Source organism: Tympanuchus pallidicinctus, unplaced genomic scaffold (assembly GCF_026119805.1).
Source record: "Tympanuchus pallidicinctus isolate F22 unplaced genomic scaffold, pur_lepc_1.0 scaffold20, whole genome shotgun sequence".
NCBI classification, from domain to species: Eukaryota; Metazoa; Chordata; class Aves; order Galliformes; family Phasianidae; genus Tympanuchus; species Tympanuchus pallidicinctus.
In genome coordinates, this window is record NW_026294722.1 from 22,518 (window position 1) to 50,352 (window position 27,835).

The 27,835-nt window shown below is 48.2% G+C and overlaps 1 protein-coding gene across 3 annotated transcripts; it reads right to left on the minus strand.

Moving 5' to 3' along the window:
• On the minus strand, positions 1 to 26,680 carry B4GALT5 (beta-1,4-galactosyltransferase 5). 3 transcript variants are annotated; one of them, XM_052684288.1, is made up of 9 exons: positions 26,434 to 26,680; positions 9,864 to 9,998; positions 7,053 to 7,166; positions 6,373 to 6,497; positions 5,657 to 5,773; positions 4,698 to 4,885; positions 4,395 to 4,517; positions 3,767 to 3,868; positions 1 to 2,906 (listed from the first exon to the last, which is right to left on the minus strand). In XM_052684288.1, the coding sequence occupies exons 1-9, from the start codon at positions 26,558 to 26,560 to the stop codon at positions 2,759 to 2,761; spliced, it is 1,179 nt and encodes a 392-aa protein (XP_052540248.1). In that variant the 5' UTR covers positions 26,561 to 26,680; the 3' UTR covers positions 1 to 2,758. The 3 variants fall into 3 exon arrangements, with proteins under 3 accessions (XP_052540248.1, XP_052540247.1, XP_052540249.1); XM_052684287.1 differs by lacking the exon at positions 26,434 to 26,680 and adding an exon at positions 22,235 to 22,445; XM_052684289.1 differs by lacking the exon at positions 26,434 to 26,680 and adding an exon at positions 18,974 to 19,062.
• Positions 26,681 to 27,835: the final 1,155 nt, after the last annotated feature.

Genomic DNA, 27,835 nt, shown 5'->3' on the forward strand with positions numbered 1-27,835 from the left:
TTGTTCTTGAATATGTATTTTTTTACTGAAAAAAAAATCATTCATAAATTAACAAATACAAAAATGTACAAAGACATGGGTAAATAAATGTAATAACATAAAGGATTGCTTTGTTGAGAAGTGTGTGTGTGTGTGTGTGTGTTTTAAAACACTTAGTCTTCAGTGCAAAAAATGTCCCCCGGCACCTCTTAAAAACGTAACAGTAAGCTCAATAAGCTCAAGAGCAAGGACAGGAAAGACACACTACAGTCTGAAGCCACTTCCGCTGGTGAGCAACTTCAGCTTGTGGCTGTTGCTCACACGTTACCTTCCCTAGACAAGCAGAGCTTTACAAATTTACAAACAGCAAATCAAAAATAAATACTTTTCCAAATTAAACTCCTATGGCTTATTAAAAATAAAGTCAGCATTGAACATGTCCTGCCCTCCATGGGACTGTGATAACATGGAAAGGGCGAACAAGTAGCTTCATTGGATTTCAGCTGTAATATGTACGAGTTCTCCTTGATATGAGAATTTCTACATCATAACAGCACATGTGCTTGACAGTATGTTTTTAACAGTTACACTTACTATAAAGTATCTGACATATCCAATAAGATTAACAGTGCACATTTTAAGGTATTCCACATTTTAAAAAGGGAGAAATTCAATATAATTAGAACAAAAACTATGAACAGGATGTTGCTAAAGGTGAAATGGACTCTTATGCCAACTGTACAGTGCATTTCTGAGCAGAGGTAACATCTCACTTTGTTCAACACAAGGTGCAATGGAGGTCAGATACACTTCAAAGGCTGAGGATTCAAACAAAGGTAGTTAAACACCTACTCACACACACGCATGATTTCCTGCAGTAGTGAACGTAGACAAGTTGAAATACATTCCTTGTTTGAAGCACCATTAAACAAAGAAATTCCTAGCAATGTCTCAAGATTAAAGAAAAGAGGGTTAGGGCAACACAGGTTTACCATCTGAAAAGGATCATGTGAATTAGAGATCAAGATTCAGAAATGGAAGTCTTTATTGCTATATGTGTCATAAAAAAGCAAATCCTCACCTCAGCCTATAAATAACCACACTGAATCCCCTTAGGAAGTGACTTTAAAGCACACGTAAATTCAAAGGATTTAAACCTAAGGTTCCAAACTATCGGCACTTTTCAAGGGCAGGCTCGCTGTCCTCTCATGCTGGCCAGTTAGATCTGCAACACCAGAACTGTTTTCTAACCCTCATTTTCCAGATACAGGTTAGGAATGCTCTGGGCAGTCACTCCCACAACAGATGCATGTGGGGATCACATGTCCAAGAAAAGAATGTAAACTATGAACAGGAAGGAAAACTAAGGTAAACAATGCAGTAAGTTAAAGTACTTCTGAGATTAAATACTCACAAGTGCTTTGTATAAATATAATTTAAAACACAACCCCCAATATATTTACCTTTAAGTTGGGGAAGTCCAGTAAAAATGACTGTATACATGCTGTGTAACCTACAGACTGACTCAGGGCAAGAAGGGGATGGGACAGTCACAGCCCAGCCTGCTGCAGAGCAAGGATGGGGGCAGAGGATTCCAGAGGCTGAATGGGGCACCAGACCAAGCTGTCAGGTTCCTAGTCGTCAAGCTTGCATAAGCTGAACTCACGTGTCCTTCATCTATCCCGTACCGGTGTCTGCAGACAGCCTGTCCACCAGCTGCACTCCTGCCAGTGTTTTCAAGTAGCCAATAGTGGCAACCACATCACTGGGTTCACTCACGGCTTACCTAATTCTCTTCCACAGAACAACCCTCAGATCCCTTTTGCGCCACATGAGGATGGCAGGGACTAGGTGAGCCCCCAGGAGCACAGAGCCATGTCTGCCATTGTGTTGTGCAGAACAGGTGGTGGATCCCATCCCATCCAGCTTCACACTGATCTGCACAGTATGTCACAAACATGATAGAAATATTATTTTCTCTTCCCAGAAGGAGCCACCTCCATGATTTCTGTAAGGAGTGACAACATAGTTGTATTTCTTACCTGCTGCTTTTAATGCTGAGGGCTCTGTCTCACAAATATTAATGCATATGCATAGATTAAATCATGCAAGCATTCTCACTGGTGGAGTAGGGAACAACTTGCACACATACAGTAATGCACACACAAGTGCGTACAGAACTCAGGACTAAGATGAGTGAGTGACCTTATGTAAACCTCTAGCTTGGATTCAAACCTCAGAAGATAATAAAAATGGACAATTTACACAGCATATTTACATTTACACTTCTTTAAGAAGCGATTCTGATGCATATACTTTAAGCAGGTCATTTAAAAAAAAAAAAAACCAAAAAAAAAAAAAAAAAAAAAAAACACCACAGCACAAACATAGAAGAATGGTATCAGAAGTCGTCTGGTCTCCCACCAGGGCAGTTCCAACTGCATTGCTCCCAACACTTGCCAGAGGAAAGAACGTGCCCTATTTGAGCCCGGAGCTGAGGATTGCTGGAGGAATGTGAAGATGAGAGCAGCGGCTCCAACAGCTGTCCTGAAACCCAGAAAGCAAATGACAGGGAACAAAAAAGCCTGTGGAGCTCAGCACATGAGGACCGGGTAGGGTTGGGCCAGCTGGGACAATCTGTGCACACACTTTCAGCCTTATATTCCAAAATACTGTGATCCTTCATTAGACAAAGTATTTTGTCCTCAACAACCCTTGGAAAAGAAAGTCAGGTGTGATGTTCTCTTGTTGAAGGGCAGAACAAAGTTATTTTCTCCCCTTAATATTCAGTTACCAGAGCCAGCTCTGGTGTCAGGTTGACAGTGATGTTCTTATACAAGGCGTCATATGTGACATTAGGAAAGTAGTTCAAATTATTGAGGCCATCCAGAGCTTGCCTTTCTTTTGACTTCCTCAGCAAGGCATACCTGTTCAGAGAGAAGCAGAGGCCCATGAAACAACGTCACATCGCCTTCTGTGAATTCCTGGCATGCAGGCATTCCCAGCATCACAAAATTCTACACTTTAATAAAGACGCTGTTTGTTCTCCAGTTCTTGCCCAAAGTCTACCTGGGCTCAGGGAAAGCTCCAGCTCCTGGCTGAGGTGGAAGTCCTCACCATTTTTAGGAAACCGGATCATGCACAAAAGCAGATCTAAGGGTGTTAGTCTGAGTGATGAGAAAGGAGATGAATTGTATTTTGGGGAAGGAAACTGCAACAAGAGCAGCTTCAACCAAATTTAGAGGAAACATGATTTAAAAAACAAACAAACAAACAAAAAAAAAAAACAGCAGTCTGGTGGCAGGATAGGACCCAGCCTCCACCTTGCAGTACAGCTATGTTGACACCTAGCTGCACTCAGGGCAAGGGGAAGCCAAGGGGAGTTGGAGCAGGAAAAGTACTAAGAAACAGATAGGCCAGGAGGAAGAAGGAGGCTCTGGGTCACAGCAAAGGAGGATGCGCCTAAGCTAGCCTCAAAGACTTGATAGCATCAGGAAATGTCAGCATAACAAAATGTTTCCATGGGAAAGTGGTAAGGTCACCCTACTTAGGTGGGCAACACCATGGCAGAAAGCAGGAAGGGTAGCCTTCAGAGGAGCTGCAGGCACACTAGGATCCCCTTGCCTTCACATTAATGTGTCAGAGCAGTCCCAGCAGCAGTTTGTCTCTCGTCTTCTTCACAGCTTACAGTTGTTATTGCCCTTTAACAGCTGCAAGGAGCCCTGTACATACTGTAAATTTCGCTAAGGTCTCAGGTTCCTTAAGAGTAATAGTAAAAATCACTTGCCTTCCTAGGAACTGCACTTCTCCTCGATGATGGTGGGGAATTGATTTGTATCTCCCTGTGTCTCCTTCTGGTCGAGTCACTGAATAGCCTGCATACTGCACTCTGCATTGGAAAGGGGAAGAAAAAAAGTCTACTGTTGCACATGCTGTGCTGTGAACACTGCCAGCATGTACAATCAGTGCACTCATGGCTTCTACAGCAGCTTTGCCTTTCCACCAGGCAGATACATTGTGCAAACCCCCCACCTCTGCCTATGCTGTGCCAATCTCAGCACCTCAAGGTATCCAAAGATCAGCTGCGGATTGTTTGACATCATCACCATGGAAAACTGCAAACAAAGCTCATTATTTCACAGCCAGTCTTCCTCAGTTTGTTTTCTATCTGTAGCCTGCAGTGCCACCCACCTGGACCTAAGTCACCGTCAGCCAGGCTGGCTCTGCCCAGCTCAGTTGAGCACAACACATCAAGGATACAACAATGCTATGAGTCTGATGCTGCTCCTAGCATCATGCTCAGAAATTTGAGTTCTTGGAATTTCTGTGCTCCACAGAGCTGGCGGCAGCAGTGTGTTGCACAAAGCTCTGTTGCTACCCCATTACAGGGTTGCAGGACACAGGCAGAGACATACCTGTTCCATAAGTCGTCATCCTCGCCGCCCCAGCCCCAGAAGGCATTGGGGAAACCATTGATCTTCCAGAACTGCTCAACAGTCAGACCGCTCACCCCACCGAAGAACTCATTATAGGGAAGCCTGAGCAGGAGAGAGAGGTCAGGACCAAGGCATCAGCCACCACATAGCCCCTGCCAGAGCTATGAGAATACTCTCCTCCGTTCTCCTTTTAATGTTTTACTTTACACTCCTGCCTTTGATAAGAAAATCTAACACTGCTCCTTATCTATTGCTGCAGTGCAGAGGAAGAACAGTGCTTACAGGTACATGTACTTGTCCAGTTTGGCAGCAAAGTGTCTCGGCATCTGTCCACACCCGTAATAGTTGCGGTCATTTTCAGGTATGTGGTCCACATCATGGAAAATGAGACAGTCCCAGTCCAAGTCCTTCATCGCTTCCCGAAAGCCAACATTGAAGAGCATGGCACGATTGAAGGGCTGAGTACCAGCCTAGAGAACAGAACAGAGGCACCTTCAAAGGGAGTCCCATGCCATGCAAGAGCATTCCCACACAGACTGAGGGAGCTGAAGAGCAGTCCGATCCCCAGACCACTGCTCAGAAAGAAGTGATAACTTGGAACAGACAGATTAGTGGGATTAACCAAAGCTTACATACCAGGAATATACAATAGCAAAAATAAAGATGTGAAAATTACTAGTCAGATACTTGAAGAAAAAAAAAAAAAAATTTAACAATCTTCACTGGCTACTACCCAGAAGAGCAAGGACAACTAAACAAGAAGGCATGTCTACAGAGTAGATGAAGCTGTATAGCTCAAGCAACAGTTCATACGCACATCAAATTACAGCCTGATGTTCCACATTGGTGGAAGCCTCCCAGAGATCACATGGACCAGAGCTGAGCACATCCTTGAGGCCCAGAAGATGCCACAGACACACAAAGGTAATGTGGAAACTGAAAATGCCTGCTTCAAAGATGTCTTAAAAAAAAAAAAAAAATAACAAACTCCTCAAGTGTAGTATTTTCAAGAAATTTGAATGTCTGCTTTATTTTTTAGATTAAAAGCAGTCATTTTGGGACAACATCTTTGCCAATTTTAAGATGGGACAATTTCAACATTGCAACATGAACACCAGAGGTTCAGAAGTTCAGATCTAGCAGGGAGTTCCCTCAGGACACAAAACAGAACTGTGCTGGCAAGCTGCTGCTGCACTGACACCAGAACATACTCACCAGCGCTGCCCATCATGACCACTTACTTGTTCCACGACATAAAACGCAAACTGTAAACGCTGACGCTGCAGCATTGGAATAAGGTGCCTGAAAAGGACTGGAAGATGCTCATAGCGATTGCGGAATGGGATCAGGATCGCCACCTGAGGAGGAAAAAAGCTCATGCTGCAACCCAAGAGCAGCTCCCTGCAGACCCCAAACCAAGGAGATGCCTGCTGGCACAGCATCAGCACTGATCTTCCCTGTATGAATGAGTTGACTCCCACGTAGGGCTGGGCAGCCTGAATGCCTTCCCACCCCCATGTCAGGGCTCTGGTATTCACTTCTGGGGGAATTTCTGCTGATCCTGCAAGGCCTGCAGCCCCCATCCCTGTGCCCCTGCCCAGCAGCACAGAGGCAGCAGCAGGACAGCTACACTGTGCTGTGCCACTCCCTCTGGGTAGATTCCCTGTCACCTCTCCTCCCCAGGGAAACTCCTTCCCACATAGGACAGGAACGTGCTGGATGCTCATCAGTGGGAACCAGGTGGGCAAATTCCTTGCAGCCTCTTTACAGCCTTCGCAGAAATCCAAAGCTGACTCGTGTCATTAACACAGCCATCAGCAGCAGCATTTCTTCTGCAGCTGCTGCAGTCCCACCTCCCAAGAATCCTCACACCCACCACTCTGCAGCACATCAGATATGTAGATTCCAACATCCCCAGTACCCCGTTGCCCTGAGGTGCTCCTCAGTGCCCATTCACCTTCCAGCGAGGCAGGCAGTCGCTCGGCTTCCAGTGGCCTCCCAGCTTGATGGAAGGGTCTTTGGAGAAGAACTGGTGGATGTCCTCCATCGTAATCTCGCTCATATTTACATCAATGGGGCCCTCTGGGGAGGTGGCAGGAGGAGGGGGTCAGGAACCATGCGGTGCCTGCCTGGCCCTGCCATGTCCTCAGCACCAAGCACAGGTGGCTTCTTCTGTCCCAAGACACTGGGGACAACTAAGGAGCCATTTTCCCCTTTCCAGAAACATCTACCTTGCAAATGCTAATTTTCCAATTAATATTGCCTATGCAGGAGCATTACTCCTATATACTGCACCCTGCAGCCTGTGCTCATTTTGCAGTCAGGGAGCTGGAAAAGGGCTGCCCAGCTTCCTAACTGCCTAGCAGCACACAATTCCCCTTTTGTTCGTGTTTACCAGGCAATAGGCAAGCTTCAGGAGGGAGACACGCCTCCAGTGTAGCAGGAATTAATATCTGCAATCATGTAAAAAAAAAAAGATTTCCCAGGAAGGGACAGTTCAGAACAGTGCTATCATTCATCCCTGGAGCACTGTGGGATAGTTGGGACAGAGTTGAACCAGGGTGCTGCAGAGTGCCATAGTGTGCTGTGCCATGATAGGTAAGGGGCACGGAGCTGCTGGGCATGCAGAGTACTCACTCATAGAAGGGAGCCTCTCAGGACAGGTGTGGTTGGGGAAGTACGTAAAATCTTCAGGAAGAAAAGTTGTAGCTTGCAGAAAGGTTTCATTGTGATTCAAGTCAAGAGGATAATCTGGAGAAGTGGGGAAAAAAGGAAAAGAAAGTCTACACCAATTTACCTGTCCACCGTTAGCAAACCCCAACACCTTGAGCACATTCCTAGTGTCACAGGGGTGTCCTCATGAGGCACAAGCCCCTGGTTTGGCACAATGACCCAGTGCCACAGGTGCAGCCTCAGTGCCTTGGGTGAAGCCATGCCAGAGAAACTGTCAGCTTCCTGATTAGACTGTTGCCTTTAGGCATCACAGACAGGTCAAGGCAAAGGGGTGCAGTGAAGAAGAAGCTACTGCATCCTGCAGGGCTCAGGAATACAGGGCCAGCATGGAGCCAAATGCAGATCACAGGGTTCATGCTGAGCTTCTACACCCCAGCAGGCCATAGCCCATTTCTCAAGCATTTCTTCCTCCACTTCCTTTCACCTTCTGGTGAAAGCCCCTGAACTGCTGGCACCTCCAGCTGCTTTACATCTTTGCACAGTTATGAAATTCCACTTTCTATGTCTACCCAGTCATTAACTTTGTATATGCAGCTCCAGCCTACCACAACTTATGTTCCCAGCACAAGAGAAGTTTCCTTTCTGTAGTAATGCATCAGCTGTCATGGGAGGATGCTGCCTCTCCACTTTCTCAGCCCTTTCCAAGGCTTTATCCCTGCAGCAACTACCTTATCCCAGGCAGCCCCATACCCCAAGCCCACTGGGACACTGGAATTCATCACCTCCAACTCCTGCCCTCTCCTCTCTACATATTAGTGATACTGTCTAGATTTTAATAAACAGATTCCCATTAAGCTCATACCACTGCAACATGCTCTCAATGCTTAATTTCATTGACAGAGTGAAACTCAGCTCTTGTTCCTTGCATGGAGTGCTTTGTTTGTTGCTGAAACATGACAGGATCTTCCTGGCTCACTTGCACAGAAATTTATTAATGCATCTACTATAAAATGCTGAAGAAGTCATAAATTACTTCTTCACTTTAATAACGGGGCAAAAAACACAGCAAACCATGAATATAGCAGGCAAAGTAGAAGGACTTTGTCCTTGCAGCTGTCCACTCTGTGCTTTGTCACCTTGCCATTCAGTACCAAACACCACATTTAAGCCACCTGCCTAGAAATTAAAGCTGCAGGGGTTGGAAGGCACACACATCCACAAGCCAGCTCCATACAGAGATGCTGCCTTTCATTGCCTCACTGGGGATGCTCAAAGAACGTTAGTAGCTTCCTGCCCACTGGGTGCTGGGGCAACCAGGAAGGAGCCAGCCTCCTCATGCCCTGAAGCCTCTGCTGCCTTCTGATGGCTTATTTGCCACGTGGCCTGCATGCCCGGCGTGAGTCCCTCAGCTCTCACACAGCAAGAACATTTACATCACCAGATATACACAGCATGCCTGCAGAGATCATGCTGAGGGCTCTGAAAACACTCAGAGAGGAAGATGCTGACCCAGTGTTAGCACCGTAGTTGTGGTCACAGGGCCACATGCCCTGACAGATGCTGCCACAACCACCTGCTCTAACCTCACAGCCAGGGGAGAGCCACACAAGGCTGGTGTATAGCAGATTAGAGCAGAGAGGTTGTCCATCCACATCTGCAGAGCTGCTGTCTGGGCACAGCCAGTTCTTTCGGCAGCAGCATTTCACTGCCCACTTCATAGAGTTGATGGCCAACTTCAGAGAGCTCAGACCCTATGACAGCCCACCAGTTAGAGGTTCACATCACCAAAGCACCCAGTCTCCTTCTCTCTAGTTTGCAGCAAGCTCCTTCCTCAACAGGCATCTTCAGCTGACATTTCCAGCCCCAAACTGAGCAGGAGGGACACAGCATTTTATAAATAATAAGAAGAAAACACAACCCCGGAAGCCATCCTGACCTTTAAAGCTCCCATAGCTCTAGTGACACACTGCAGACTGATGCTGCAGCTCAGCACATGGAGCCAGCGGCAACGTGACTGCGGGTGACATGTGGGTGCCAGGAACGCATCCTAAGTGTCACACCTGCTAGCCCCAGCTCCGGAGCAATGCCTCGTGCCACGTTATATACAAACAGTACACTTCTGTTGCTGCACTGTATTTATAGCAACACTTGGAAGCCTTTCATTAACTGTATGTTAGGGGTGGGAATGGCCTGGGATCCAACGCTGCCTCTTGGATCCCAGTGCTCTACCCACAGTCTGATCAATAGCTGGTGGCAGCTCTCCAGCTAACTCACTGCATTCACCCTGTATTGGGGAATGAAGATGATGAGCACAGGCTCCTCCATGTGTGATGCCAGGACTCTGTGAGCCTGTATAAGCCCAAAAGTTTTGTTTGTTTTCTTTTTGTTTGTTTTGTTTTTAAATCTGAAACCTGATTATAGAATGGTTTGGGTTGGAAGGCACCTTTAAGATCATCTAGTTCCTGCTAAAGGGTCTGAGTTTAAGTGTTTATCCTCAGAGTGATTGAATCTAACATGCTGATGCGCCTGGAAAGCAAAGAAGCTTGCAGCTCAATATCCACTCATTTGAGGCGTATCAAGACTTACTTCTACCCTTTATTTAAGTGAAACATTTGAACTAAAATACACACACATACACACACATATATAAAATAGTCAAAACTCCCACCCTGCATTTATTAACATAAATTATTTCCTTCAAGGAAGAGAAGTTGAGTTCAACCTTATTTCCAATTGAAATGGAAGTTTTATTTAGAATAATTGTTAAAGAAATACCTGAGTCATTCACACTGCTGTTCCTCTTGGCATAGGCACTGCGGACCACCTGCTCATACACCTGAGCTCCTATTGTTCTCATGTTTTCACGAATCATGATACCTTGGGCTTGCATCATGAAGAGGTAGGTGTTCACTGCAAGAAAAGCAAACATATTTCCATGAGCATTACCTGTTGTAAGAAAGTGAAACACAAAACTTTTGAATGCTTTCCTACTGCCCTGAAGCTCCCTGCTGCTGGCACAGCTCTAGACCACACACGCTGGGGTGACCCAGGTTCCATGGAAGTCATGGCATGGGCAGAACACGTTTGCAGCCAGTTGATGAGCTGACCCATCAGCCCAGTTGCCATTGGTGTCAGAGGTTGTATTATGTCTTCTGCTGTGTAAGGACAGGCATTTAATTCAGAAGTGAGCCAAACTAGTGCCTCAAAACAGGCTACATAAACGTGTCTCCTCCTGCTGTCCTCAGATGAAACCCTCCTTCTGCCCATGTCCAACTCAGTGTGTTTCCCATATAAGTAAATATCTCAGAATCACAGAATCATCCAGGTTGGAAGGGACCTCAAGGATCATGTAGTTCCAACCCCCCTGCCTAGCAGGGCCACCAAACATACACATTTAGATCAGGTTGCCCAGGACCCCGTCCAACCTGGCCTTGAACACGTCCAAGGACGGGGCATCCACAACCTCCCTGGGCAGCCCGTTCCAGGGCCTAACCACTCTCCTTGTGAAGAACTTCCCCCTAACATCCAACCTCAATCTTCCCTCCTTCAATTTGGATCCATTTCCCCTAGTCCTGCTGTTGTCAGCCCTTCTGAAGAGTTTACTCCCCTCCTGGGTGTAGGTTCCCTTCAGGTATTGATAGGCTGCAATGAGGTCACCCCGCAACATCTCACCATCTCACTCTATAGCTTAGGTGCTTTTTCATCAGCCTGCTGCAGCCTGCCCCAGCACACTACCACTATAGTACCAAAGGGCCAGCAGCAAAAAGAGCTCATTTAATGCTTCTTCCCAGCCCCTCCTGGCCTGTCCACTGCCCTTCAAATGTGCCAGTGATGGAGGTCACAGGAGTGCATAATGCAAATGCAAAGATTGAAAAAGATGAATTTGCCTCAAAGTTTGTCAGAGTGTATTCCCCAGCAATTCAGCCTGCCCATGGGATGGGATGGGTGACACCAGCACAGCAGCGAGCAGGAGCTGGAGTGTAAAGAGCAGCACAAGGACTAGCAAGGCACACCTCCACCTTAGCCATCACAGTAAGGATTCAAGGCTTGCCACTTCCCTTTCCAAACCCCTAAAGGAAAAATCACAAGACAGGGCACAGCCTCTCCTTGTTTGCTCAAGGCAAGCCAGAGGATAGTTGGAGCTGCTGGAGATATGTACCAGCACCAGGCTGCAATAACAGCAGCCAGGCCCCACCACGTTTGCACTTCACAGCTCACACAGGGCCAGAGTCAGTGCAAAGAACAGCTTGCTGATGATGAACAAGTCATTTAGCTTTCTACTCCATTATGCCTTCTATTCACTACATAAAGTGACATCAGATTTGGCGAAGCACGAAGGAATGGAAGAGACACAAATCAGCATCCAATCCCCACCTAATTTAAGGAACAGGGGGGTTTGTCCAGCGCTGAATGTAGTGCTTGTTTTCCCCATTCCCTAACGGGGGAGATGAAGCATGGCTTCACAGGAGCCCATATGACATGACTTGCTCATTTTGACTTTCATGAAATTGCAGTGGGAATCCTTAACAGATTGTCACAGCCATTACCACCCTCAGGGGAACTCAAGTGAAAACAAGCCTGTCTTTGTTCCAGGCAGCACTGCCCTCTCTGATGTTCACTGCTTTGCTAAGAGGGTCGGAAGCCACGCACCAAAGACCCCACCAGGACCTCACTTCCCCAGCTGATGCCATGGACCCCACACTATAACCCAGTGCCATTATACACACTCATTCCTGTGTCCCAGGAAATCACATTTAAAACACATTATTTGTAACATTTCACTCTTTATACCCGCACAGTGCCCAAATCAGCTCAGTGCAGCTGCCAGGGCTGTACTCAAAACCACACAGGCCCACACTTCCCTTGCTTTTGATTGTAGTAGGAGCAGACTGTAATTGCATAACGCACAACTCAGCTGCCTCCAAGGCCAGAGTCACAGTGCCATCAGCATCATTGTCACCATTGGCTGTAACCATGGCCCCTGCTCTGGGAGCAACATGCATGGCTGAGCCAGGTTTCAGCTAGAAAACAGTTCTCTGCAATGCAAGATATGGCTAATATAATCACATCAGACCACATGGGAAAGTACACTAGCATTCGCTCTTTATTTAATTTGAGCACACAGCACTTCAGAGCACATCCAGAGTGTTTGCAGCCAGGCTACATCACAAAAAGCCGCACAAGGACAGGAGGGGATCTCAACCACCATCAGGAACTCTCCCCACCCCCGCCCCCCACAATGCATTTCCAGAAGACCCTGATTTATGCACATAGAAAACAAGCAATATTCAAAAATCTGTTTGCCCAAGTGATTGAGGTAACATTATTCTCATTACTTTAAGGAACAAGCCAATCCTGCTGGGATGACAGGGTCACAGCAGCACCCAGAGACCTGCACCCTCCAACCCACATCTCAGTGAGAATACAGAAGGGGTGGGGGGGGAAAACTGGTACTCAACAACCCTGGGGCAGCAACATCAGAGAAGTCCAATTGCAGAAATAAGCACTGAAGTCTTACCCTACTCATTTATTAGCTGGTATTTTCAGAACACTTCTAATTAAGAAACAGCTGGCTCCCTCATGGAAAATTAATTTCATTGTGATAACACATACAAGAAATGACAGTAGAGCAATTTCTAGCACAGCAGTTTGTTTGGGAGAGTGCTGAGCATGACCCAAGCCAGCTGGAAACACAAGTTTGGGTCCGAGCCGCTCAGGCCCTGTTCCTGTTCCCAAAGGACCAGACTGTCCCCAGCTCAAGGACGGCAAGATCCCAGGAAGAGGGACCAGATGGATACCAGCACTGTGTCTCCGTAGTGGTATGAGCACCCAGGCTTTGAGGAAGAAGCAGTGCATCTGTCTCTGTATGGAGATTTACAGTTTTCTGTCACAGTCAGCACTGAGGAGTTGCTCGGGGGTTCCTTTCCTTCCAGATGTAACAAAACATATGGTCAGCCTGGGCCCTGCCCTTGAAGCAAGTGCTGGAACAACAAAGCAATAAATTCTAACCACACACACAGCTCATTTGGCACCAGGAGAGCACATAAAGCACTAGATTCATACAGCATCAGACACTTGAGGTGAGAAGGAAGATCTGGAAAGCCCCAGGGCACTGTCACAAAGCTCCTCCAGCAAATCCCAATACAGCCTCATCAGCAACATAAAGCAGTTTTCAAACCACACTCACCTTACACTCAGCCTCTAAGGAAAAGGTAGTTACGATAGACAGAACCTCTAAGCACATTAATGAGGAAGATAGGCAGCACAGCATCCCATGGATAACATACCAGGAGACCTAAGGCTCCACTAGCCTTCCTGTGCAGCAGCACTGTATTCCCAAGTATACAGTGCCAAAACAATTGAATAAGAGGTTCTGATTAGTTTTGTATAATTTAATTTTAACACCAACACTGCAACTTACCCCTTTGCCTATAAATAGCACAGTAAGGAGTTACTTGATAAGTTAAACGGCTTAAGAATTAGCAGGGCAGCAGTACCTATCCGGTAATTACAGAGCAGTGTTCCCAACCTGGCTGGTTACCAGCCCTCACACGCACCAGGCAAGGGGGAAGATCAGAAACTGCAGTGGTGCTTGACCCAATGTTTGGAGTTTGCATCTTGAAGTGGCAAGAAAAATTTTAAAAACTGTGAAGCATGAGGAAGCCAGATTATTCTAACAGTCCCTAGGTTCTTAATCTAGACATTAAGAGAGCAGCTTTACTGGTAGAGCCCCAGGCCATTGTTCACTGCCTGCTCCCTGCACACACCCCATGGGATCCACTCCTTGTTGACTGTGGGGCAGCCTGTACAGCTGGCCCTGATTTTCTAAGGACACTGATAATCGAAGGCATTTGTTACCTTATCAAGAATCAGGTAGCCTTGGAATACCAAACATGTTTGATATTGTTTCTCTCCCAGAGAATGACCTCGTTAGAAGTATTTCATCCTGCTATCCGTTAAATTACTGAAAGCTCACCAGAGCCATCCCATCGTATGCATGGCCTGTGTGATGCTTTCCTGGCTACCAGCAGGGTGCAGAACACGGGAGTCAGTTTGGTGAGCCCTGTCACATGCTCCTAATAAAGAACAGCTTTTGTCACCCGCTCCTGTACTGCCCCCTAGAGTGCCCTAACACCCAGGAACATCACACTTGCCAGCAGCAGTGCTGCTCCAACAGCATCCTGAGAAACCCCAAAACCTTAGCCCAGAAGCAATATGAGTTAAGTGCCCCAGCATCATAAACCAAGTTTATACTAACCTTCAGTGTTGGGAGCAATGCTCTGTAACAAAGTTACATATTAATCTCAGTTAAGCAGCAACTATGCTGTTGTTCTGCTTATAAAGAAGCAAAATTGCTTCTTCACAGGTTTTTTGATATATAAGGCAAAGTATTCGCAATAGACCAACAGTCATATATAGACTACAGAACTCATCCAATTGGTGAAGGAGATCTCTGGCTGTGCAGCGCTCCCTCGTGAGAAGTAGCCTAGGTCCAAGAGATGTCCTCTCTTCAGTGGCTAGGCTTTACACAAGCCCAGGGTAGCTCCACCCCTTCTGTGCCCATGGGGAGCACAGGCACAATTTCCTTGTGCCAGCGACACCCCTTCACTAGGTGCTCAATCATCAGTTCAAGCAGTGACCTAGCAGCTCCTCTACAGCTGTTCAGTGAGTGAGCTCAGCAAGGGATAAAGGGGACCTGGTTCAGAATCAAGCAAGGGGCAATGGGAACATTGCCTACAAGTAAAATCTCAGCCTGTGAGGGAACAGGGAGCTTACAGCTGCCACACTCCCATCCATCAGGTTTTGCTGTTCTATACCAACAGGAAAAAGAACTGATACAAGCTCAGCCTGGGGCACACACTGTGAATCATAGAATCGCAAGGTTGGAAATGACCTGCAAGATCTTCTAGTCCAACCACCCTCCCATTCCTATTAGTACCACAAGCTACTAAACCATCTCTCGTAGCTCCTCATCCAGACGCCTCTTGAACACTGCCAGGGACGGTGACTCCACCACCTCCCTGGGCAGCCATTCCAGTGCCTGACCACCCTCTGAGAGAAAAAGTTTCTCCTCATGTCCAACCTAAACCTCCTCTGGTACAACTTCTGGCCATTTCCTTGGGTCCTACTATTTGCCTGGGAGAAGAGACAGACCCTTTTTCATCACAACCCCCTTCAGGAAGTTGTGAAGTGCAGTGAGGTCTCCCCTGATCCTCCTCTTCTCCACACTAAACAGTCCCAGCTCCCTCAGCCGCTCCTCATAAAACTTGTGCTCCAGACCCCTCACCATTTCGTTGCCCTTCTCTGGACACGTTCCAGGGCCTCAGTGTCTTTCTTGTAGTGAGGAGCCCAAAACTGAACACAGCACTCGAGGTGCGGCCTCACCAGAGCTGAGTACAGGGGATGCTCACCTCCCTGCTCCTGCTGGCCACCCTGTTTCTAATGCAGGCCAGGATGCCGTTGGCCCTCTTGGCCACCTGGGCACACTGTCGGCTCATGTTCAGCCGAGCACCAACCAACACCCCCAGGTCCCTTTCCTCTTCACAGTCATCCAACCACTCATCCCCAAGCCTGTAGCGCTGCATGGGGTTGTTGTGGCCAAAGTGCAGAACCCGACACTTGGCCTTGTTAAACCTCATCCCATTCACCTCGGCCCAGCAATCCAGCTTATCCAGATCCCTCTGCAGGGCTTCCCTGCCCTCAGGCAGATCAACACCACCCCCCAGCTTGGTGTCATCTGCAAACTTACTCAGGGCGCACTCAATGCCTTCATCTAAGTCATCAATGAAGATATTAAACAAGATGGGCCCCAGCACCGACCCCTGGGGGACACCACTTGAAACAGGTTGCCAGCTGGACTTAATCCATTGACCATCACCCGTTGAGCACGGCCCTCCAGCCAGTTCCTTATCCAACGGGTAAAACTGTCCAAGCCACGGGCAGCCAATTTCCGCAGAAGGATACTGTGAGAGACCCTGTCAAAGGCTTTGCTGAAGTCTAGGTAGACTACATCAACAGCCTTTCCCTCATCTACCAGGCTGGTCACCCAGTCGTAGAAAGAGATGAGGTTGGTCAAACACATCCTGCCTTTCATGAACCCATGCTGGCTGGGCCTGATCCCGTGGATGTCACACACGAGCCATGTGATCTCTCCCAGGAGGATTTGTTCCATGACTTTCCCTGGCACTGATGTCAGGCTGACAGGCCTGTAGTTTCCCGGATCCTCCTTACAGCCCTTCTTGTAGATGGAATGTGGATGAGCTTCCCATAATCCCAAAGTGTCATCCTGCTTGCACTACACTGGGACCACCCCTCATCACCTGGGGACTCTTTAGTTGCCAAGAAATTGCAGAGTACAGCTCCACAGACCAAATGACCACAGAGGATGAGCACTGGGAGTGACACAAAACTATCATCCCTCTTTCCCCACAGAAACTTGAAGAAGGTCACACAGCAGCAACAGGTGTTTCCGCAACGCACACACCTGTTTACCAGGGATCTGGAACACTCATTAGTTAATAGAGGAAGTAGGGCTGCAAAACAAACAAGACACACAGACTGAGGCAGCCTCCCCACCATATTCCTGCTCTCCCTCTGCAGCACTTCCAACCTCCGTGCTGTGAGGGAGCAAACCAAGAGTTGTCCAAAAGGGATCAGCAGAGACTTGTCAGCTAGCTAGCAAGCCTGCTGAGGGCCTTGAAACACCAAAAGTAGCCTGAAGTAGGTTGCATGGAACTACAGCCACAAGATATGCAGTGTGCTTGCACTGGAAGAGAACCAGAAGCACAGGCATCTGCTATTTGAGAACAGTGCAAGTCAATTCACCTCAAAGCAGAAGCAGTATCTCTTTCCTCCATAGTAGCCATCAACTCACCTCCATGCTGCCTACTTTCTACCTCTCAGATCATACTCATGGTCACCTTTACAGAGCTGGAGCCATGCACCTGCAGCTGCCTCACTTCTGCAGAACAGCAGGACAGAGAGAGGTTACTGGAATATACATACATATTTTTCTTAATAACAGTGAAGATTATTTGAATAGCCAGTGTATTGTAAATTGTTTGCTTAACACAGTTGGGATACCTTTTCCCACAGTGAAGGCAGCACACACATTTACAGCAGTGACTGCACACACAGGTACAAAGCTGCCAAGAGCACTGACACCTCCTGGAACAACAACAAAAAGATTAACTGTCCCTTTCTTGCAAGGTTTTCACCCAGAACCGCTTCCCCTGCTGGTTCGGAGAGACCCTGAGTGCACAGTCTATCTAACAGAGGATGGAAAAAAAGGCACTGAACACACCTCTATCCACTTGTATCAATAATTCTATCCTTTCCGGCCTGCACAGAAATAAATACTGCATGGTAGGCTTGATGCTAGCATTGCATCCAACACTGTGCTACTGCCAGGGACCTGGTGGCAAGTACAGGCCCTTGGGGACTCCAACACTTTCAGCTCCCAGTTCAGAGCAATTGGGTTTGGTGGGGCTGCCTGTGAAAGCTCTGAAGAATGTTATCTGCCACAAGGACACAGCAAGCTCACAACAAATATCAGCTGCTCATGTAGAAGGTAGAAGCCTGCATGCCAGCAGCCTGCAAGCATGAAGCTTCACATGTGGGAAAATAGTTTCAAACTAAAAGTGAGAAAAGGAAAACACCCTCCCTAAAGTTCATCACAACACTGAGCAATTATCATCTCCGTGCCCCTGCATCCCTATCACTGGGAACTTTTCCTATCTGATTTCATATTTGGTCAGTGATGTCTGATATGTGCCTGCCAAGCTACTGGGTTTCTGAAACAGAAGCCATGGGGCCATAGACACATGATGGTCTTGCTCAGTAGCTGGACTCCGGACCAGCACATTCAAGGGCTTTGATTCATTTCAAATAAGGAATGAGCTTAGCCCTTCATTAAACACATAGCATAATCCACCCAAATCTCATTAGCCAAGAAGCCCAGGGCTTGTCTCATTAGCTGCGGGTGACATTCCATCGGTGAGCACAGCCCCACCAGCACCAAGCATTGGACACAACGTTCACCCCTGCTGCTCCAGCACTGTCTCATGAACTCAGGGCACAGAAATCCATAAGCTTCTTTTGCAAGGCTCCCTAAGTAATGAGGGGAAGCAGCCCTGAGAGGTGACTGCAGGACAACAATCAAAGCACTGCCCTGGCAGGAGATACCATTGACCTCAACCACAGGAGGAAAAAGAAAACAAAACACCACAGCATGGGCTAGGGGAGACCTGCTCCTGAGGACACAGCAAGTTTTTATTTGAGCCAACAGAAAGTAAATAACACAGGAATCAGCACAGCTACCACCTATCCCAGGTACCAGACAGGGATGTGGGACACACTCAGCAGCAGGGCTGACCCCAGAACAGCAGCCCCTGCTGAGCCCATCAGATCCCTGCTGCATCTGTGGCTCCCAGGCTGCATGCAGCAGCAGCATGTTCCCACAGCCATGGTGAATTTACCCACGCAGACACATCATGGGCCTTCTGTCTGCACAATTACCTTAAAAAGCTCAGGCAAGGATCCTGAAGGAATGCAAAGAATTTAAAAAAAATATATATAGGCTTAATTTATGAATAAAGGAAAAGAATAGTGGCTTTAGGCACAGTCCTAAAGCATGTTCTCAGGCAATGCAAAAAAAAAAAAAAAAAAAAAAAAAACACCCACAACCTTCACAGGATTTCTAAAACAGAAGCAAATATGAGATCTCCTTTAATCAAATGCTACACAGGAAGGCTCAGCAGAGAAAATCTGTTCCTGAGCATGTGGTGCAGCTGGTGCAATAGAAATCATCTTTTTGGCATTTGTATCTTCAACCAGAGTCAAGAAAGAGCTGCCCGCAGAGTAACAATGCATGATAAATGACATACAGTTGATCACTGCAGGGGCATTTCACTGCTTCAGAGGCTGCTGCTATAACAATCTTCTCTGACTCAGCAGCTGAAAGGGATGCTGGGAAGGAAGCACCTTTAAAAAAAAAAAAAGTCATGCATTATTAATATGAATGCTGGCAGCAAGATACCAGTTGGAAAAACACTGAAGGGGAAAAACATGACTGCAGAACAAGAGACAGAGCTGCATGTGTTGGAGCATTTCACACCACCCCAGCAGTGAGCTCTGGTCAGGTTGGCTGCCACTGCCTTTACACATGCTGCTGGAGCCATAGCCAAACACCCTCCCCCAGCTCCTTAAGACTGGGAGTTTGGGAGAGGAACCTCACATGCACAATCCCCTCCAGATGGTTGCTGCAGTCCCAGATGGAGTAAGCAAACACAGCAAATCTTGGATATAGCTCAGGTGACCTGACACTTCGGTTTGGGGTTTACCTGCTCTGGCATATGGCCCTTCTATTTGCCTGCGATTCATGCATCAGCCAATACTTTTTCTCATTTGTTTTCTGGGCTGTCAACTCGCACTGACTAAGCTGCGAGCCCTGCCACCTGCATCAAGTCAGCAGCAGTGATACAAGACAAGGGGTCCTGGTGTAACATGCCCAGCTGTTTGCATGACACCACACAGCTCAAGCCCAATGCCCCAGTGATATCCCAGGCACCATGTGCAGGAGCACTGCAATGCTTTCCTGCTTTCAGAAGTCAAGTGAATCAGTTAATTCCTGCCTACCTGTTGCACTGCAGTATTTGTTTTCCTGGTCTATTCTGTATGCTTTGTTGATTTTTTGGTTGCTGTTGTTTAAGAGCCCAGAGGCACCTTGCCAACATCAGCAACCATGTAGCTAATTCCAAATCCTTGTGCAAGATGCAGCATACTCACAGCCACTGGTGAAAGAAGGCCCTACACCCAAGGACTGCACAATTCTGAGGGCAGACACTGTGTCTGCACGGCAACCCATTAGACCTTCAGCAGGAGCACACTGTCAGCACATCAGAGCATTTAAAGTTCCAGTGCAGCCCAGTCTTCAGCCTCTCCAACGCAAAGGAGGCAGGCAGGTGCTGTGCCAGGATTGAAGAGACCCTTCTGACTATTTGTTTGCTAATAGTTTTCAAGAGAAACCAATCAATAAGCTTGCCATAACTCCCTAGATACGTAAACAAGCCCTGGCAGAACAACGCCCACACCACAACATGACAGCAGCACAAAGGATTTTTCCACCATGTTTGCTTTTTTCCTGTTAACAAATGTGCAGAGACACTCTCCATGCAGAAATACTCCAGCCTTTACATCTCAGGTCAGGAAGACAGAGAGAGAGGAGAGTACAGCTCTGCAGGCATTGCACAGCATCAGCACAGCAGCACGCTCCCCTTGCCAGGCAGGGATTCAGCCCTAAACCAGCACCACATGGCTGCATCCCCACTCAGCCAAGTGCTTCCAGCCAAAACACAGTTAAAGCAGCTACTAACCCCCTTGCAGTTTCTCTGTATCTGAGGTTTGATGTTGGAGCTCAAACCAGGCTATCATACAGCTGCAGTACTATTTACAAGGACTGCCACAAAAGATTACTACAGCTCTGACTTCATACAAAGTGTGATCACTATGCAGTGGATGAATGAGTCCACAATCACTACAAACACAACAAACCTGCCACAGCTCACTTGATCAGTATAGGTTTAAACAACACCAGAAAGACCCAGAAAACTCTTTTTGTAAGTAAACACAGGGCTCTGTACTCTCCCTGTCACTCCTGCCTTGTGCCCAAGCCCACAAGTGCATTTCCCACCCTTCCTGGGCCCAGCCAAGCAGCAGATAGAATGTCTCCAGACATAACCCTAACCCTAACCCTAACCCTAACCCTCCTAATCCAGGAGGATTCTCCAATCCTCCTGCCATGCACTTAACAGCACCCTCCAGATTTCGGATCTACCTTTCCTCTAAAAATAATAGTGGCTCTGAAGCAATGCTAAACACCCTGTGTACAGCTGGAAGAGTAGCACGGTTAGGATGGTACTTCACAGGTATTATAGTTGGAAAGATTATCATGGTGAGAAAGAAACAATCAAGGACGAAATGCTTAACCATACCCAAGGATCTAGGCTCACAGTGGAAAACTCTAAAAAGGAGGGATCTCCAGAAAAAAAGATCCTTCCCCAGAGGTTGTCAGCCCTTAAATGGGGTCTAGGAGGTGTGGAGCCTGTTGATCACACAGCTGAATTGCCTTCACCTGCGCTCCCAGGGCTGACCCAGTCCTTGCCTCAGGCGATCAATCACTGGTTCAGGCCATGACTCAAGAGCTCATATACACCCTGCCACTTGCTAAAGTGCTAGATTTAACAAACACAATTTAACATTCTCTGTTAAAACATATATCCAAGATTTTACTTTTTAAGGAGAGGTGAGAGCCTCAAAACACACATTAACCACACTAATATACTGATGCTCACAGTGCTGCCAGACAAAAATACAGCCAGAACAACCTGAACGCAAAGAAAAGCTAAAATGGAAATAAACCTCACAAAAACAAACTAGCACAGTTTTTGTCAAAGTAAACACATCCTATTGCAATACTACTACTTTAAAAACAAAGCTGGTGAGGAAAAGGTTTCTTTTGCCCTGTGGAGTTTTTCTCCTGGGTTTGCAGTCTCAGTGCTACTACAGCAGGGTTCTGCAGAGCTGATGCCATGGGGTCCACCTTGAGGCCCTCATGAGTTCAGTGCATGCAAAGACCCCATACACTGTGTGGATATTAAAATGCACCAAAATGGACAGCTCTGACAAGCAAGGGACAAATAGCTCCCCACAGCCTCAACTCCATTCCCCAGGGGAACACATCCTAGGGGATGCTGGCAGAATTCACGCAATTAAAGAGCACACCTGAGCCAGCAACTCAAGGTACAACACAGCAGGACGAGAGGTCTCCTCTCCATCCTGAAGCTACTTGAAGTGACTCGGAGCCTGTTGAAACTAGATGGCTTCCCAAGCCCACAGTGGTCAGATTTCCTGGAAATCCAGGCTGGCAACACTTTTGTTCTAAGTGTTCATCCACTGCATATCACTGAAGTTCTGACACAATTAATTCACAGGAATTAACCTAGAAGGCTTTGTGACTTTCACGAGTCATGCTCACTATAGCAATTGGACACATCAATACAATGAGAAAGGCGTTACAACAGAGATGTGATGACAGAAGGACAGCATGATAAAAAGGTGCTATAAAGGAAGGGAAGAAGATTGCTCACCTGTATCAAAAGATTCTAGGTTGATAGGGGAAAGCCTCACCAACAAGCGATCTCCAGAAAGAAATCTTTCCCCAGTGGCAGTGAGCTCTGAAACGAGGTCTAAGAGAGGTGCAGCCAGGCTCCACCCCTTCTGCTCACACAGCTGAATTGCCTTCACCTCTGCTCCCAGGGCTGACCAGGTCTTTTCCGTTGCCATACACTCACAGAAACAAACCACTGAAATGTGAACTACTCTCGCATCACAGATTTAATCCAGGCCACATGCTATTGAAACTCGTGCCCTGTACAAAGGTCTGGAGCAATTCCCAATAAGCTTGGAGGAAGTAAAGCCCAACTCAATTACAGCTTACCTACAAAGGTAACAAACTTTCACTCAACTTAAATTCTCTGCATTACTTTCCTAAAACAGATTCGGGAAAGAAAAAACTTGCACAGATCCAATTTCAAGAAGATTTTAATAAATTAAAATAGAGGCCCCAACTTCTGAAGAAGGAAAAATTAGAAGCAGCCACCCGTGTACTAGGCCTCAGACCTTTCTCTTTCCAGGTATCTGGTGATTACCTGCAAAGGGTATTAAGGGCATGGTTTAAGAAGTTCCTACTGGTGATGTGAGAGTTATCAAGATGAAAGAGAAGTACAAGCATCTTGGAAGAGTCTTGCACCTGGAAGTAGTAATATAGAATTTCCTTGCTTTCCTGGTTCCTGTTATACAAGCACAAAGCCAACAAGGAAAGACACTTTTAGTAGATTCATATGGGTCAACTGTAATGTGAAAAGCCATGACAGCCTGAGAATCTTACCACAGCTCTTTGAAGCACCAGCAGCCCTCTGAATGAATTCCAGGAGCACAAGCCTCCCAAGTTCGATTAAGGAGAAGCAGCTTTTAGAGGCAACGCCTGTGTGGCAGCCACCACTTGCACCTGCGTCCTTCCAGCCCAGTCTCTAGGCTGCAGGCAGAGTTATCGAGCAGGCTGATCCCTGTCAGATCTCAGGGAGGCCTTACTTATTCCAAAGATTATTTCAGTGCAACTGCTCATAACTAAATCAAAGCCTGCTCCCAGCCCCATGCAGCTTACAGCCCTCCACATCAGACAGGCTGCAGCATGAGGAGCAGCCCCCGTCCTCACGGGACAGAGGCACAGTAGCAGCCCCATGGCCACTGCATCTGGAACAGCCCTACCTGGCCCTGAGCTCAGCCAAGAGCAGAACAACTGGTGCTTCACAGAGCTCGCAACAGCCACAATGAGACAGACCCACATAATAATCCCATTTGCACCACAAACTAAAGCTTGTTAACACCAAGGAACAGTGTGGGGCAAAAGGGGACCTGGCTGCCTCTGTGCAAGCCACTCAGCGCCCAATGGCTTCCTAAGAGGACATTGTAGGCCCAGAACCAAGGACATGAGTTCTTGCAGTGCAGCTTGAAGAAGGAAACAGTCAAGCATTTTATTTGTGTTCTATTTTTTGTTCTGTTTTGTGTTATTTGTGAAGAGATGCTGAACGCTGACATTGGATTGCTCTGGAAAAATCTGTGGTGACAAAAAATTTCAACTTCATAGGTGAAGCCTTGCTTAGGGACGTAAGTGAGGAAACACCCCAGGCACAAAATTAGCCAGAGACACACAAACAGTAGTCCCAAAAGCTCTAGGCTCCCACTAAGTGCCAAGTGTAGCTCCTGCCCACAGGTGCTGAGCTCTCCCACTCATGCCCTCAATGATTCCAAACAAAATTCGTCCTCATGTTTCCATCATGCACAGCAAAGACTCAAGTAGTCAAGCGTAGGCCACTGCCACTCAGCCTGGGGCACAGGACAGCAACATGTAATGTCGATGGGGAAGTGGCACCTGCTGGCATCTGAGCCAGGCTTTACCTACAGAGCACCAAGAGCCTTTTTACTGCTTCTCCAGCCATCAAGCATCTCCCTCCATCAAGCTCCTCACCAATATGCTGAGACAGCACCTAGAAGTGCAACTATCCCAGTTTTCTCCTGGCACTGGGAACACAAGTACTCCAACACAAACCTCAGCAACTCCACAGCATTTTCCCCCCAACTCATCCCCATCCAGAGCCTGCACCAGATGTTACGGACACCTCTGCTCTCTACCAAGGTGACTGTGTCCTCACATAGAGAGACTCTGCACATCCATCACAGCCACTAGTTCCCACCTGGCCCTAGGACAGACTGCCCTCAGCTCTTTCTGCTCTTCCACAAGCCAATGGTTGCTGTAGGAGCACTTTTTTCATCAGCTTAGAACAAATTAAAGACCCTTAAGACTGATTCAAAACCATACACAGCTTCCTCAGCTTCAGGTCCCATTTATTTGGGCTATTTTTTTAAACTAAGGTATGACCAAGAAGTGGGATTAATCACATCTCAGCCTGCACTGGGCTCTCTGCAGACAGCCATCCCAGGGCTAAGGCCTTATACCACGTCTGGTACTTCCCCCATCACATACCATTTGCTCAATTTATTGAGGTCTGCAGCACTGTTCACATCTTATGAGGACAAATAGCTTTTCTTTCAAGTTCTCTTTATCATACTGGCCTAAAAATCAGACTGCCTGCAAAAGCAGCAGGATGATAAGCACAGCTGCCCCAGGAACACTGGTCTGGGCTACCACAAACTGTTTTTGGCTGAAAGTTGGAGGGGGATGCAGGGAAAAGAACAAACAAGAGCCAGACCTTCTGACTCATCTATCTCCCTGTCAGGTGACAGAACAGCACTAACATCCACATGGACGACCTTCAAGTCTCTACTTCATCTCTTAGCATCTCAGATGGTGAAAGTACAGGGTGGAATGTGAATGTGCTAGCTGTTGTCCAAGCAGGGAAAAGTTCTGAGAAGACAGCTGGTTTTACACCAAATTTTATATTCTATGGCATCTCCAGGAACACTGCTCAACCAGAACAGTACAAAGTGGATGAGACAATGTAACACCACAGCCCTCAGGACAGATATCTGTGTGCCCTGCACAGGACCATGGGATGCATCTGTGGCAGCACAGCCACAGAAACACCAAGCAGCACTTGGTTGGGGGGGGGGGGGCACATGACATCACCTGTACAATAACATCCTCAGTCAGATGCATGAGAGCCATTTGACCACTCTAAAGCCAATCCACATGACAGCTGCCAGCGCATAAGGACAGCAAAGCCCTGGGCCACCAAGCCTCAGGCCTGGGACAGTAGTCCCAGTCAGGTCACCCTGAGAACAAGCATCCCTGCTCACATACTTCACATACTAACAGCACCCCACTCTGCCCTGCAAAAGGCTCCCAGAACCCAGGGGCACCAGTGGGACATGCTCTCTAAATAACGATCACTTAAGCCACATTGAGTAACATGCATGAGTCTCCCAGTAATGTCCGAACTCAGGACGGCACGAGCAATATCAATGACATTTCAAGGAGAAAATTCCATTTGCAGGATTTTTATTTCTTTTAAAATAAATACCCTTTCAAAAGAATCGTCACTAAGCGCTGACTTGAAGGCCACGCTGACCGTGAGCCTTGGCTTCTCGCAGAAACGCGATACACAGTGCAAACACAACAGTTGCTTTCCTAGGCATCAGTATCCCCGCCCCCCACGAACGGGCACAGTCCTGCAGGCAGCGGCGCGCGGTGCTGGCCATCTCAGTAGGCTGCCGTTCCATCCACCCTTCAAGTATTGTATACAGAAAAACAGCGACGAGTACCCATCCTTCTAAAATACATAACTCTCATCTTTCTGTTTTGCAAAAAAAAAAAAAAAAAAAAAAAAAAAAATACGGAGAGTTTTGATCGCGAACACTCAGACGTCTAACACATTGCCTCTTCCCAAGTATGAGGCAACCGGTGGGCTTGGGGCTATCTTCCCAGCTCCAACGAGATCAGCACACGTTCGGATCGGGCTCCGTCCGCCAGCCCAGGACAACCAGCCCCGGCCCGCACCTCCCGTGAGTCACGGGAACGACCGCGCGTGCCCGCGGCGGAGGAACGAGCCCGCTCCCACGCACACATCCAACGCGATCCGGGGGGAACCCCTCCCCCGATCCGGGCTTTTTCCAACGCCAGCGGCAAGCGGGGGCGCGTAGCCCGGGGCAGCGCAAAGTGGGGTACCAAGAGCACCGCACCCCGCTCTGGCCCTCGAGGAATGCTGCAGCAGCCGTTCCGCATTACTCAGCATTTCGAACGGAGAAGCTCCTTGGCTCCACCACTTACCGATGCCCGGCGCCACATAGACGAAATAGAGGAAGGAGGAGGACAGCGAGAAAAGGAAGAGCACGGCCAACAGCGAGCGCCGAGGCAGTAGCCGCCAGGCACCGCGGGGGCCGCGGGGCCACCGCATGGCCGATGTGCCGCCGCCCTACCGCTCACATGCGCCGAGGCCCGGCGGGAAGGGCTGCACCGCAGCCGCTCCAAGCCACCGCCCGCGCCCAGCGCCGCCGCATGAAGGAGCCACAGCCGCGCGGGGCGGGGCGGGGCGGGGCGGGGCGGAGCGAGGACCGGCTGCGAACTCCGGCCCCCTCTGCAGAGTACGCGGCTGGGAGGTTTCCTCGGCAAGGGACGACGTGCGCAGCCCGCCCCTCCCTCGGTTCCCGCCAATAGCTTCCCCCGGGAAACAGAGGTGGCCCTAGGACAGTCGGTAGGAGCCCCACGACACCAAGATGCTCGGACGATCAGCGGTGGCCTCGATGCCAGAGCTGGCCTTGAGGCAGACAGGGTCTTGGGGCACCCTAGTGGGGTTCTGGGACACAGAACGCCAGTGATGGCACCCAAACACCAGTGATGACCATGGGACAACTGATGATAGCTTGATGATGTGACAACTGAGGATGCCTAGACATGGTCCAGGGATACGGGGATGGCCTCAGAATATGCAGGCATTGTTCTGCAATGCACAGTAATGGCTCCAGAAAATCTGAGATTGCCTTCGAACACCTGGGCATGGTCCTGGGATACTGCTGATGGTATCAGAATGCAGCACTGGCTTTGGATGCACACCTATACCCCTGGAACACCCAGCAATGGCCATGTAATACCCAGTAATAGAGCCAGGGCACCCAGCAGCAGGAGAGTGAGGGCTGAGCACCCAGCCCAGGAGTGGACAAGTGCCAGGTGCTGTGCAGACAGTGCCACGGGACACAGCAACTCCAGAGTCTGCAGCCTGGGCAGGGGCTGGTCACAGATGGGGGAAAGGGAAGAGCAGGCAAAGACAGCATGGTCAGCACAGCAATCAGCGTTAGCAGCAGTTGGCAGAGTGGTTTGTTCAAAAGTAATTAAGTACTTTTGCATATATTTGTAGCAGCTCCTCCACTGTTTGTAGGAGGAATTGGAAAGAGACACAGAGATGCCTGGAAATAAGAAAAGGAGAAAGAAGTGTTCTATTCCCATCTGGGGAGCCAGGAGAAGTAGCTGCCAGGGCCCAACCCAGCCCACAGAACAGAGCAGACTGTGCTGAGGGGTAGGAGCTGTGTCCACGTTTGTCTCCACATCCTGGTCATGAGCTTCTTTCTGGCAGGAAATAGGGGCTGCTTATCTCAACTTCTGACTTTCAGGCCTGACCATGATTGCCTGGCTGTAGGCTGTGCAGGCAGCATAGGGACAGGTGCTGGAACTGGGG